The sequence below is a fragment of the Leptidea sinapis genome, chromosome 25 (genome assembly GCF_905404315.1).
Source record: "Leptidea sinapis chromosome 25, ilLepSina1.1, whole genome shotgun sequence".
Classification (NCBI taxonomy): domain Eukaryota; kingdom Metazoa; phylum Arthropoda; class Insecta; order Lepidoptera; family Pieridae; genus Leptidea; species Leptidea sinapis.
The window spans coordinates 1,700,998-1,716,001 of NC_066289.1; the positions used below are offsets into that span (position 1 = coordinate 1,700,998).

Below are 15,004 nucleotides of genomic sequence, written 5' to 3' on the forward strand. Positions count from 1 at the left end.
AGTTTAACTCTTTATGAAGTGGTGGTAAGTGTCATTTCCGTGACCTACATGAATAAAGTAGTTTTGATTTGATTTAACAGATTCTTGATATTCAAGTTCAACATGGTAAGTACTTGAACTAGGTTCTTGTAATATAACTCATAGTTAATTAGTTGGCTCAAGAAAAGACAGAATTAAGATATTAATATAATATTATATATATATGTCTTTACTTCAAGTCATCTGTGCTGTTATAAATGTGTTGAAAAACATTTTGATGCCACAATGCTGTGAACAGTGAATATGTTATTTGTACTCATCTAATTTTCAGTTTGAAATGTTAACTGGAAACCTACCATTCCATGGAGCCACAAGACATGAAACTATGACACAGATACTGAAAGCCAAACTTGGTATGCCTGCTAACCTTAGTGAAGAAGCTCAATCTTTGCTGCGAGCCTTGTTCAAACGGAACCCACAAAATAGGTATAACATTTACCATTTCATAGTTCACACACTAACAATTTATTTTAAAATAACTACAGTAAATATTTTTTTTATGTCAATAAGAGATGAGGCGAGCAGGAAGATCCGATGATGGTAATTGATACATCCTGCCCATAACAATGCAGTGCCACTTAAGATTCTTGAAATATTCAAAAATTTTGATTGGCACTACAATTGCAATCGTCTTTTTGAGACATAAGGTGTTAAGTCTCATATGCCCAGTAATTTCACTAGCGTCGGTGCCCTTCTGACCGAAACACAATAATGCTTACACAATACTGCTTCACAGCAGTTGTGGTACCCATAATCTAGCCAGCATCCTGTGCAAAGGTGCCTCCAATACGCATTCATTATCTGAAAATGTCTGACACATACTATGCAATAAATTGTTTCTGTCACATTTATTCTGTTATTATTATTATTCTGCCACACCCATATCTTTTTCAAGAATTCAAAAATTGTTATAACACTAACAAATTTCAGCCGACTTGGCTTTCTTGGGTTTTCTATATTCATAATGGTTATGTTTCAGATTAGGCGCTGGAGGAAATGGTATTGAAGACATAAAGAAACATGAATTCTTCACCAGTATCAATTGGGATGGTCTCCTAAAAAAGGAAGTAAGTCTGCAAATAAAATAATAAGATATTTGTATACAATTGTAAGAAGTCAGATCTTTGTATAATAAGTCTTCTGGAGTTTTATTTTTATTTTATTTGTTAGAATTGCTGTATCACATGAATTTTAAATATACACTACGTGTAGTGGGTGCGTATAGCAGTGCCACTCAGGATTCTTGACAATCCAGCCCGCAGCGCTGATTACGCTCGTCACTTCGAGACGTAAGATATTAAGCCTTATTAGCACACAAAGAACAATGGCGAAGTTTCATACTTCAAAATATTTGAAATTGAATGGAAGCGTCTCAAGAAATGACGTGTACTAATTAATTCTCTATAATTTTCTGCATCTACTGACATTATTCATTTTTAATTTGGAACCGGGATAATGGAGAAATAAATGATTATTTTGTTTGAGTTTTTAGGTTAGGTTTTTATTTTTATTACTTTACCGTTCTAACTATATTATACTTATCTATTTTATTCCAACTAACAAGTTCCAACAACAATAACACTGAATAACACCAATTCCAAAAATCTTTAAGGATAGGAACTAGTAACCATAGGCAAATAGTTAATAAATACCTAATTACTAACGTCTACGGTACTACTGTCTACGGTCAACAACTCTGAGTATTATATTATGATAAAATGGAAACTTGTTACTTGATACAATGGTAATAACAGTTTATTTGCAACAAACCAGAGTTGGCTGTCCATAGCTTTATAAGTAATTTTATAAGAGGGAAGTCAAATGCGCAATCCATAGTCGTAGGTTCATCTAAAGCATGCCTAACCTACGCCCGAATTTAAGGCTCGGGTCGACTTTTAAACTAGGTACTTTAATTTTTATAATCTTAAAAAACTGGTAAAATAAGTACCTAGTTTTCTAATGTCTTTTTCTCAATCCAAGATCTTATTTTATAGAAGTAGGTAGCAGTAAATTAAACAAGCAAACTATTTTATTTTGTTTATTGTTATATAATAATAATATTGACAGACTTTTTACACAAATTATCTTGCCCCAAGTTAAGCATATATAGCCTGTGTTATAGGTTACAAGACAATGATATATTTAATACAATATACTTACTTAAACATACATATAAACATACATAAATACATTTAAACATCTATGACTCGGAAACAAACATCCATATTCATCATATAAATGCTTGCACCTACCGGGATTCGAACCCAGCGATTCGATATAAACAGTGTACGTTAGACCAAATGGTGGGGCATATCATAGTCCGGTAATGGAGAGCAGAATTAGTTCAAAATGAGGTTCAGAGTTTAAAACGAGAGAAAGATATTATTATTCAAGTCCAAAACCAAGCCTGGTAAAATAGAAACTACTTATTAAAATAAAGAAAGCCCAAAACAACACAACAGCGGTAACTAATTTATTTCCCCATTTCCTTTTGCAATACAATTTTATCTAACAAGTCAATTTATCTACGAAGTTTTTTTTTGTAACTATCCTAACCTTAGACGGTTATTCCTATAGTCAGGTAAAATTTCGCCATTCTTCTTTACTAGCTATATTGGCAGCAAAAAAGGGCGCCGCTGTTGGAAAGTCTTAGTTTGAAACTAAACATTTTCGCTCTACCCTCATGGTTTGTTTATCCTCCTATGCATTAAAAAATAAAAGTTCATGTGAATGTAAAATGTCAGAATGGCTTCAGGCTGGCTGAGGCCGAGACAAAAAGTATGAATTTCCAGGAGGTTTATATATTACATTATGTAATACTAGCTGTTACACACATCACTGAGTATGTTATAAGCATTTATAAGAATTGTTGTTTCTTAAAACTTTAATAACTTTATATTAAATGAAGATATCGGCATTATTTTTTTTAGAAAAGAGCCAAGTGTCTCAGGAAATAAACTTAGAAGATTTATTTTGAAATACATCCAGAAGGTCTTCCGTGACTCATGAAACCTCTATCGCATTATTCATATAGGTCTATTGTAATATCTTCGTATAGTTGTTCCTATGCCTTAGGTACTATCTAGTTTTATTTGTGCAGGTTGTTCCGCCGTTCCGACCGGCAGTCTCAAGAGCTGACGATGCGTTCTACTTCGACTCGGAGTTCACGTGTCGCACGCCGAGGGACTCGCCCGGTGTTCCCGCGTCTGCGAATGCACACGAATTATTTAGGTAAACACATGTATATATAAAGATTAATTAATATCGCGTTCACCGCTAGTAGAACTCCATTCCAGTTAACGCAAACATTATTACAACGCGAATAGTTGTCGGATTTTGCTTAACTTTGCAAAGGTGCCTTTAAATAGTATCTAGTTTAATAATGTTGTACATATTTAATATATACAAGTCAAGAATTGCTTAATATCTGGCAAATTATAAGCATTTTTTGATTTTCTAATTTCACTAGTAATAAATAAATTACGTGATAACTAGAAAACTTTATGAACATTTTAGTCGGATACAGTTATTAACAACTATCGAACCGTATATCTGGTGATCTCTGTATCATATTTCATCAAGTTGGGACAAGGCGTACGAAATTATTATAGAGGCGTATTAATCTTTTTTTTTTGTTTAAAATAAAACTAATAGTATTAGTGATAACTACATCCAAACCGGTCTAGCTGTCTCTAAAACAAGCGTGCTTAAACAATAACACAACAACATAGAATTAGTTTTTTAAAATATTCACAAACTATGTATTTGGCCCCCTTTACGTTTAAATACAACAGTTTTTGAAAAAGTATTTAATGTGCAGTTTTATTGCATGTAGGTATGTAGATATATATTATTTACTTGTCAAATTATCACTTTACTTGCATTAAAAAGGACTCATACATAGGCCGGCTGGATTATTTAAAATAACAACCTAGTCCAATAGATTTTACTAATTTGAACAATTATGGTGTCACTTCTTTGATTTGTAATAATATTTAAATCATACTAATATAATTTCGTGACGGTATTTATATAGACTTGCCGTTATTTGACTTATACCAGTGGGAGGCTCCTTTGCACAGGATGCCGGCTAGATTATGGGTGGTACCCAACGGCGCCTATTTCTGTCGTGAAACAGTAATGTGTAAACATTACTGTGTTTCGGTCTGAAGGGCGCCGTAGCCAGTGGAATTACTGGACAAATGAGTCTTATGTCTTAAGGTGACGAGCGCAATTGTATTGCCGCTCAGAATTTTTGGGTTTTTCGAGAATCCTGAGCGGCACTGCATTGTAACGGGCAGGGCGTATCAATTACCATCAGCTGAACGGCCCGCTCGTCTCGTCCCTTATTATCATAAAAAAGACGTTATTCGTTCTGTTGGTGTTTCACGTAACATGGCGGATTTTCTTACACGTACATTTCTTTGAATCTTTTTGATCTGATTAATATAAGAAATCATTTTTTAAAGTCGCCATGCCTACTAAATGCTAAAGTTTCAATGTTTCTACCTAGAAATATCAGTTTGATGTTGAAACATTAATTTTTTTATCAGAATTTAAACCGTCTTTATGACGGATATGAACGAAAGAATTGATCATTTGTTTACTTTTTTTAGTTTACAAAAGATTTAGCTCATCATGTTTAACGGAAATGGATAAGATAAGATTATTACAACTTTTACAAACAAACCAAATATTTAACTTTTTCGTAGAATATCTGTTTCGATAGTCTACTGATAAATTAGTTAGTGATATTACTATAAATTGTTGCAACATCAACGATATAATAAACTTTTACGGCCTTACAAATAAAATTGACATAAAGATTTTTTTTTGGTTCTGTTCGTCCTTCTGGACAGGCAAAGGGGTCAAAAATTTATATAACTAAGCATAAACCAAGAATATGTAAAATGTTTACAATTAGACATTTTGCTTAGGAATGGTTTGTTCGGACGTATAACGTTTCCCGCGTTTATTTGCAAGGCAGCTTGTCATTTGGTAAACTTCAGAATTATCATTGTATTGACAGTGTTGTCAACGATATTGTAATCATCAGTTATAACTTTATACTAAGTTTATTTGTAAGGCCGTATAGTATTTTCTTTGATTAACGCGAGTGTTACACAAATAAAACACTTTTAAAGGACTAAAAAGCGTGTAATTGTAACTGTGTTTTTGCATTAGATGTTTGCGTAAAAGTTACATCTCTAATTTTATTTTAGTTAACCCGACGTTTCAAGACCTTTCCAGATCTCGTTTTCAGGGGGTCCCACACATACAGTTAAAGTTACACGCGTCTCAATCCTTTAAAAGTGTTTTATTTAAATAGTAAGTGCATATCTTATACTCAAATCACTACGATGACTCCTACTTCCACCGTGTCCAAACTCCAGAGTGCGCGCGGCCCAGATCACTCTAAACACGTTATCTTGCACGTACTTGTCCTTTGTTATGAACTTGTGATCGCTCATCGATGTGTTCAGTTTATGAAAAAATTACAACAATTTAAGGGACATCCCTCACTTCTGGGATTAAGTACCAATACAAATTTTAAATTTGTATATTGCCTACTTATTACTAGAATATTACTCATTTTTATAATAGGTTGGTACACGTAACAGAACTTATTACGTATCCTGACAGTTGCAAATAAGAAATTGTGTCAATTCAATCTCAATCTCAGGCAGGTGCAGCCTGTTTGAATACGTAATGCAGTCCTTAGCTTATAATTCTCTCTCTCTAGTCGTTCCCTCATGATTGAAGAACGTGATCATCAACAAGTGGTGGAGTGAACTATTTGTTTCCATCAGCTTCTGTCCATCGCGGCCCTGGGGGCCTACTCCTAAAATCGATATTCGATATATCGAAGCATTAGTCGTGTCGAATCCTACTCTTAGTTACATCGTATTCAATGTCGAAACGATGATTGAACAAACGAAACATTATTCGATATTATCGGTCCTAACCCTACTCTTAGTTGAAAATGTCTAGAGACGAATATTCGAATTTGACAAATAATCAAACGTCACTTTAACGATAATCTCACCGACACCTTCTTAGCTGTCGTTGCTATTATCGTTTCAAGTCGTAGTTGTACTTTTATTTTGATTGTGGAGTTAATTTCTTGAGTCTTTTGGTGCACATTAAATAAATAAACATACGCCAAATACTTAAACATTAATTAAATATTCAACAGGATTTTTTTTACTACCAAGTAATTTAAGTCGTTTATTGATCTTTTATGCGTAAAAAGTAATGCAAATGGCCGCCTGACAAATAGGAAGTCGACTAGCAGGGTTGAGTTACTTTTTTTTACATTTTATTTATTCGCAAGTTTTGTATTATTGCAAGTAGACCTCCTTACGACTGAGCTAAGCCTGGAGTCTTTTATTTGGTCCGTCTATCTGGTTCGTGATCGGCCTCGGGCTCGCTTACAATTTGTGTCCCAACTAAGATCAATTTCTCCAGGCTCTCATTACCCCTTCGCATTATGTGGCCGAAATACGTAAGAATTCGTTGGTGGCATATCGTGGACAGACGGGCTTTTATCTTGAGCTGTGAGAGGATCGACACATTTGTTCGCTTGGCCGTCCAAGGTAGACGCCTCCAGCACCACACCTCCAAGGCATCAACCCTCTGCCTCTCTCGAGCCCGTATCGCCCACGACTCCACGCCATACAGAAAAATGGTGAATATCAAGGCACGTAACCTGATCTTGGTGTTAAAAGTGATTCCCCTCTTTTTCCATATTTTGTTCAGGCGGGTCATAGCATCCGTACGTCTTTTTATCTCCGGCACACAACTGCCGCCATTGTTAACCTGTGCGCACAGCTCAAAATTAAACAACGTTATTATTATAAGTTTGGATATTGCCTGCATAATATTTTTGTTCTAGTTATAAATACTAAACGTCAATTTAATTGTTTCAGGGGATTTAGTTTTGTCGCGCCTTGCCTTCTGAACGATGAAAGTAATAAAACAATCACAAATCAGAATCAAAACCAAAATCAGAATCATGTCGCTCAAACTAAAACATCCACAGAAGAGTTTTGGGCTGGTTTTGTAAATAGAAACAATTTCTTTGATGAGTACAGGTTATTATTACATATTATGAATTCGTTTTTTAATTCATCTTATCTTTATACAATTTATCTTATATTCATCTGTAGCAATATTTTATTACAGCAGAGCTACTTAACTGTAATCATAAAAAAATTCAAAAATAAAAAAACGTTATTTGCTCAAATAAATCAATTTTCCATCATATCATTTTTGAACGCCATGTAAGTAATCAGTGCGTACAAGTGCGACCACGTAAGGTTGATTATAATTTTGTATACAAGTAAAATATTTTTGGTTTAAAAAATCAAAATTTCAATTATTATTAACTTTTTGAGGTTACGGTTAAGTAGCTCTACCTGTTTGCTTTATAAATGTCGCCACTGTATGTAATATATTATTTCTGATAAATTTGTCATCAAAGAGAAATTAATAAATTTGATCAAGACAAGATCTATGACTTGATCACCGGTCAAGTGTGGTTTAGAAGTAATTTTCTTCCATGTCAACCAATCTATTGAATGTGCTTCCTTGCGCGATGTTTCTTACTTGACTTACTAAATGGCCGGCAACACTCCTGTTACACTTCTAGTTTTAGATAGGGATACAGCGGTACTGATCACTTAAAATCAGGTACACTCGTTATTCCCCTTTTTCCAAAAATAAAATACTTGCCTGTTATTTCTAATTTATTTATAGTATAGGAGTTAAAGAAAAATATGCAATTATATAAGGATTTTTTTTAAACTGCTAAGTAGAGAAATAGGTACAATGGTTTTGTTTGTCTGGTTCCTATTTTTTTGTTCAACAAGAATTTATTGCCGAAATATAAAATTTTCAGATTAATGGGTGAACTAGGCACTGGCTCATTTTCTGTGGTGCGGCTATGTGAACATAAATCATCTAAAACTCAGTATGCTGTTAAAATAATGGACAAGTTGCAGTATGATCCACGAGAGGAGATTGAAATACTATTGAGGTATTGTTTCTAAGTTATGTATGTCTTTCAATATTAGGAAATCTATTAATAGATTCATATATATGATAACATGCAAATTTTTATAAAAAAATATTAGTAAAGTTTGCAAATATTTATGAAAGTTTCTTATAACATAATATGTATTTTAATACGCTTTTATTAGCTTCATACGGATGTTAGTATATAACGGAATATTTGAACATGGTTTTGACCCCGGATTAACTCGAAATTTGGCATTTATATATATTTTAAGGACCGATGACAATTCAATATAACAAAAAAATTATTTTGTTGTAAAAAAAAAGCGTGGGGTGCTTTTCAGGATATCAATATAATCCATCTACTTATATCAGTTCATAATATATTTAAAACTATTGATAACATGCACCCCGGCTTTTTTTACAATAAATAAAAATTTTCTTACACTATTTTTAATTCAAATTTATTAAGATTTATTTTCTATTTTTATAGTGGGATTAGTTTTTTTTAAACAATTTTTTTTTGTTAATGTGTTCATACTATAAGTTTTTACCATTTAGGTTGACTACTATTAATATAATACATAATATTGTACTTAGAATTTGTAACATAAATTACTAAAAGACCAACTCCATTTAATGGCTTTTTATGTAAGGTAAAAAGTCAATATCATTTTATACCAATAAGTTACATGTGTATAACTACACTCCAACTACTCTCACAGATATCACACAACAAAAGCACTCTCATATGCATGTTTATATTATATACTAAAATGGCCACACATAGAACATCAGTGTCTTATGACTACCATTCACAATTAACTCACTATGGATAGTTTAAATAATCTGCACGAATTAGATGAGATACACACTGCAACCTCAATTAAATGTGATATTCAAGATTTATCTAAAAATGTAAGTAGTTCCCACAATAACTTATATATTATTACTCAAAACATTAGAAGTATATACAAGAACATTGATGATATCCAGATAATGTTATCGCAACTTAGCTTTGAAGTTGATATTCTAGTCCTAACTGAATGCAGACTAAATTTAGCTAAACCAATCCCTCTTTTGACAAATTATACTTCCTATCATACAGTTAGACTACTTAATCAAAATGATGGAGTGGTGGTTTATGTAAAAAGTAACTTGGACTTCAGATTGTGACCTCTAATGATTATACTTTACTTGGAATTTATCGATCCCCATCATACAACAAAGCTGATAACTTTATTTCTTCCCTAAATTCATGTCTTGAAATCTATCACGCCTCACAGAAATATATTTATTCTAGGCGACATAAATATTGACCTTATACCTAATCAGACTGAAAAAGCCCATGAACGTAGGAATAGGCTTGAATATTTAAATGTACTATCTTTTCATGGTCTCTTACGGGGCCATACTACATCCACGAGAGAGAATACCTGCATCGATCATGTCATTCTCAAACTAGAAAAGAACGAAAATAAAGCTTATGTAGCTGTACTAAATACTACAGTAACAGACCACAACATGGTGGTGTTGACTATATCGAGCACATATGAAAAAAAAGACAAAACGCAAGATTAAAACTACTACTGATTTTAACAAAGCATATCGCACCCTTATATCCACTGACGTTACTTAATTAAATATATTTAATGACCCTAATTTATTTTCAAATTCTTTAATAGAAATGATCAAATCTGCTATCTAAGTAAACACTAAACTCTCAGTGATATCGCACACTAAAAGAATATTGAAGCCATGGATAACGCCTGGAGTTTTGCGTTGCATCAAACTTCGAAACAATATGCAAATGAAACTGAGATTAAACCCACAGAGTCTTATTCTAAAATTAACCTACAAACGTTTCCGAAATTATTGCACTAACCTCATAAAGAAGCTTAAAATAAAATACAACAAAGATCAAATAAATAAGTCCCTAAGACACCCTAGAGCTCTCTGGAGTACTATAAATGAAATAACTCATTATAAGCCTCCTCAAACTAAAAACATCGAGCTACTTAATATTACTCCTGACCCACAAAACTCAGTAAATCTGATTAATAGAATCTTTGTTGAAAATGGACAAAAGCTGGCTAAAACAATTATTGAGCAAACTGGCTCCTACCAAAGTCCCTCTATACATCATTTTCATTCATCTTCTTTTGTACTACTTTATACTGATACTGAAGAGATCAACAGCATACTTATGAGTCTTGACTCCTGGCTGGGACGGAATTTCAACGAAATTTCTTAAGCTCTCTAAAGATTACTTGACTTATAACAAGATTGGCTAATCTCTGCTTTAAATCAGGTATTTTTCCTTCCTCTCTAAAGCGTTCCATTGTTACTCCTGTGTACAAGAGTGGGACTAGAACTGATGTAAACAATTATAGACCTATCTCTGTATTGTCTGCTATTTCAAAAATAATAGAAAAATTAGTTAACAATAGACTTCTTAAATACTTCAATAAATATAATATTATTTCTAATTGTCAATATGGCTTTAGAAAAGGTGTTTCCACACAAGACGCAATTTTAGGATTAACAAAAACTATAGTAAGAGAAGTGGACAAGGGCAATAAATGTCTCGCAGTTTTCCTAGATTTAAAAAAGGCCTTTGACACAGTTTCTATTCCCATTCGTGTGCGCAGATTGGAGGGCCTGGGCATTCGTGACAAAGCCCTCTCTCTCCTAGACAGCTACCTAAATGACCGAATACGGGAAGTTAAGGTTGACCTATACCACAGCACAATGGAAAATGTGAAATTTGGCGTACCGCAGGACAGTGTCCTTGGCCCGACACTCTTTTTAATCTATATTAACGACCTATGTAACCTCCAGATCGACGGGGCGAGTATATTCACTTATGCTGACGACACAGCCATTGTTTTCTCTGGTATCTCGTGGGAAGCCGTACAGAGGAAGGCTGAGATGGGCCTTGAAAGAGTCTCGAATTGGCTAAACCAAAATCTATTGTCACTCAATATATCAAAAACAAACTATATATGTTTCTCTCCACATGGCAGATACCAGCCCGTTCAAGACTTTTATATCAGAATCCATTCATGCTCCAACCCACACGATTTGAATTGTAACTGTCCCTCCATAGAAAAGGTGAATTGTACCAAATATCTCGGCATCCTGATTGACCAAAGGTTAAGTTGGCATTCCCAAATCGAACGGGTGAGAAAACTTATGTGGATTTTTAAAACTCTGCGGCACTTTATGAATAGCACAGTCCTTAATAAAATATACATCGCTTTGGCTCAATCAGTGATCACCTACTGCATCCCGGTATGGGGCGGTGCAACAAAGATAAGCCTCTTAGAATTGGAAAGAGCTCAAAGATCACTTCTCAAGGTCATGTACTTCAAACCTTTAAGATTTCCAACTGATTCACTCTATTTGACATGTAATCTTTTGACAATTAGGAAACTTTATGTTCTTAACATCATTTCAGCTGTCCACAAGTCACTTCCGCTAGATCACGCCAAATTGATCAGTAGAAGAAATGATAAAGTAGCAGATACCATTACTGTTCGCACTACTTTTGCTGAACGACAGTTTAGCTGTCAATCAGTGTTCTTATATAATAAAATAAATCGTGTCCTAAATATGTATTCTATGACATTACATCTATGCAGAAAAGCCTTAAATAATTGGCTAACTTGTCTTGCTTAAGATGAAGTGGGAAATCTTCAGACTGACATGAACACACACGCATTGCATAGATGGACCCAATCAAAGGTCCAATTCAAACCCACATCCACACACTCACTCACACACACACACAAACACACAATTAATTGTACATTGTAAAATTTGGTTTTTAATCATTTCTGTTTATTTCTATATTGTTTACTAAATAAAAAGTTATCTGCTAAGGAAGTTGCGAGATATTCCCAATACAAGTGTCCTTAGACAACTTACTGAGAAGTCTCAACCACTAAAAAATGTATATGTAATCTTTGAAATAAACGAAATTTATTATTTATTTATTATTTTATTTTATCAAGAAAATTCATTTAATTTTATCCGTACACAATATTTATGTGAGATCACATACTTAGGGTGAAGGAAAACAGTGTGAGGAAATCAACACACACCTGTGAAGATATTCCAAAGGTAAAGGACCATTAAGTGTACTACCAGTTCTTACCAGAGGGAGGCTCCGTTGCACCGGATGCCGGCTAGATTATGGGTACCACAACGGCGCCTATTTCTGCCGTGAAGCAGTAATGTGTAAGCATTAATGTGTTTCGTTCTGAAGGGCGCCGTAGCTAGTGAAATTACTGGGCAAATGAGCCAACACCTTTTGTCTCAAGGTGAGAAGCGCTGCCTCTCAGAATTTTTTGGGTTTTTCAATCATAATCCTTAGCGGAACTGCATTGTAATGGGCAGGGCGTGACAATTACCATCAGCTGAATGGTTTGCTCGTCTCGTCCCTGATTTTCATAAAAAAAAAATGTAAACTGGCAATGGGCTATTAAGGGTTTGAACCCAGGGCAATGTTCACGCAAAATAGACACATAATTTATGTGAAGTTGAGGAGAGCGACCGTGAATAACCTTACGTTTAATTGTGATGACAATATAAATTTTTTGAGGAGGTTACATATATGAAAATAGAAGAAAGAAAATTGATCTCTGACTTGTAATAATTTTGTAATTATGGAGTGAATGTCTGCGGATGTGTTAAGCCACGCCCGCTGCGCCGTGTTTTCGTGTTTGTTAACACAAAAACATGTTTACAAACAGATTAGGGGACGTGGCTTAACAGTTTTGTTAAATAAAACATCTTAACTTTACCGCGAGAAATGGATAACATTACTCACAACTTAGTTCGCCTGTGGGGAGGGAAATTAACTCATAATTTATTAGAAGACGTACCTATCACTCGTAGCTAGCAATAATTTTATTTGGTTTGTTTGTGATGGAGTTGAAATAAAGAATATACTTTGTTTTTATACAACTAATAACAGAAAAAACTGGTTCTTTGCGATGTTACATTAGTAGACCATAAAAATAAATACAAAAAGCTGGATGCACTTAGTCGGAACTCATTTTTGAAATGAAACAAAAACAGGTGCAGCGGACGAACTGTTTTGCTAACATGTTTTGTTAAAACATTGGCGCAGCAGACCGTAACATTTGATTATCAGGGCAGTGATGTAGTGAAAACAGTACTGTGACAAATGTAGGCCTGATATAATGTGAGTAAATATTGTTTTGGACAGGTACAGCCAACATCCTCACATAATCAGCTTGCGCGGTGTGTACGAGGAGGGCAGTCGCATACTGGCAGTGACGGAGTTGTGTCGCGGCGGGGAGCTACTCGAGCACATCACACAGAAGCGCTGTCTGCGTGAAAGCGAGGCCGCACCCATACTACGAAACGTACTACACGCGGTTCACTATCTTCATTCGCACACCGTCGTACACAGGTATTACCAGACTACTATGTCTTCGATACCATTCAATAGAACTCAAAAGGGTTAAAATGTAACGTTACAATATACCTTATCTTGTTATGTTTTATATGGGATGCAGAATCGAATATTGAAAAATATTTAAATTTTTTATTTCAGTGTTTCCCGATAGTAGGGTTATTTTAAATATTTACTTATTCTACATTCAACTTACCTCATAGTATACACATACTCACACACTACCGATTGCTCGAATAGTCACACACCTTAAAGCATTTGAAATTGTAATAACGTTTTGATAATAAATTTCATCAAAACGGTCCAAACAGTTACAGCTTATTAAAAAAAGTTTAACATTTTAAAAATAGTATACCTTAAAAGCGAGGTTACCATTCACGCCACATAATATCACACTTACATCCCAACTGCAGACACACCCTCTCACACTCACTCATTCAACACAAAAACACAAAGAGTAGATCAGACCACAGACCACTATACAAAGATACAAGACTACAAATGATTCAAAGGTATTGTAAATGCAAGCATTTTAATAATCAGTCATATGTAACTCAAAGGGATTGGCGCTGTAAGCCGAATTACAGGTTCCTCCTAGTTCGGCTCCAGGTGCAAAAATTTTTATGTACAATTACTCAGTTCATATCGTTTTTTGTTTATAAATTATTATTGAAGTGAAATCTTCTTTAGAATCGTTCTGATTTGAAAGTCGATGAAACGAAAAAGGGAGACAGTAAGAAGAGACAGACACGATTGATCGTGGGAGAAAATGAGATAGGAAGCACCAGGCGATCATAGTTTAAAAAGATATTGTCTTTATTTACGACGCGAGTATAGTTTAATATATTCTGACGTCATGCGCACGACTTAATACTAGATAGACACCACGATAACATAAATATGTTTGCGGTGATAGCAATGTCTTTCATTGCGGTTGAAATCATATGTCATCCTAGCAACATATACCAGGACTTCATATACAGTTTAGAGGTTCATGCACAAGCAATTTCGGTTTCAATTCTGACATGTGTCCTTTGTACGCACGCAATTTTTTTTATTATCAAAAATGCTTTTATGATAATTTACGTGGCAAGGGAGAGTGAGCGGCGGTGATCACTGAGCAGCAGGTGATGATTGCTAGTTCTTTTTCCCATTGAAAAAAAAGGAAGAAATTTTGAATTAAATGTCTATGAGTTCAAATAAGTCAAAGTACGCAGGAAAACCATATTTTTATTGTTCCAGAGACATCAAACCATCTAATATTCTGTTTGCCACTCCAGAGAAGCGCCCAGAAGACATTCGTCTGGTAGACTTTGGTTTAGCCAAACAGTTGCGCGCAGACAATGGATTGCTAATGACACCATGTTATACGGCAAACTTTGTAGCGCCCGAGGTGTTAAAGCGGGCCGGGTATGATGCTGCTTGTGATATTTGGAGTTTAGGTGTGTATTGCACAATTTGCGGTCTACAAAGACTTCAAGTTACAAACAATATGTTAAAGCT

At 34.5% G+C, this 15,004-nt stretch overlaps 2 protein-coding genes across 3 annotated transcripts in view; one reads left to right on the top strand and one right to left on the bottom strand.

Moving 5' to 3' along the window:
* The window catches only part of LOC126972229 (polycomb protein Scm), a 324,514-nt gene that overhangs the window by 29,888 nt on the left and 279,622 nt on the right, over positions 1 to 15,004 (bottom strand). The gene's annotated exons all lie outside the window — the stretch shown is intronic.
* The window catches only part of LOC126972208 (ribosomal protein S6 kinase 2 beta), a 35,758-nt gene that overhangs the window by 4,362 nt on the left and 16,392 nt on the right, over positions 1 to 15,004 (top strand). For both annotated transcript variants that reach the window (XM_050818835.1, XM_050818836.1), the window contains exons 5-11: positions 311 to 465; positions 1,019 to 1,106; positions 3,140 to 3,270; positions 6,969 to 7,133; positions 7,940 to 8,077; positions 13,292 to 13,498; positions 14,744 to 14,943. In XM_050818835.1, coding sequence (XP_050674792.1) covers positions 311 to 465; positions 1,019 to 1,106; positions 3,140 to 3,270; positions 6,969 to 7,133; positions 7,940 to 8,077; positions 13,292 to 13,498; positions 14,744 to 14,943 — 1,084 coding nt within the window. The remainder of the gene's footprint in view (positions 1 to 310; positions 466 to 1,018; positions 1,107 to 3,139; positions 3,271 to 6,968; positions 7,134 to 7,939; positions 8,078 to 13,291; positions 13,499 to 14,743; positions 14,944 to 15,004) is intronic.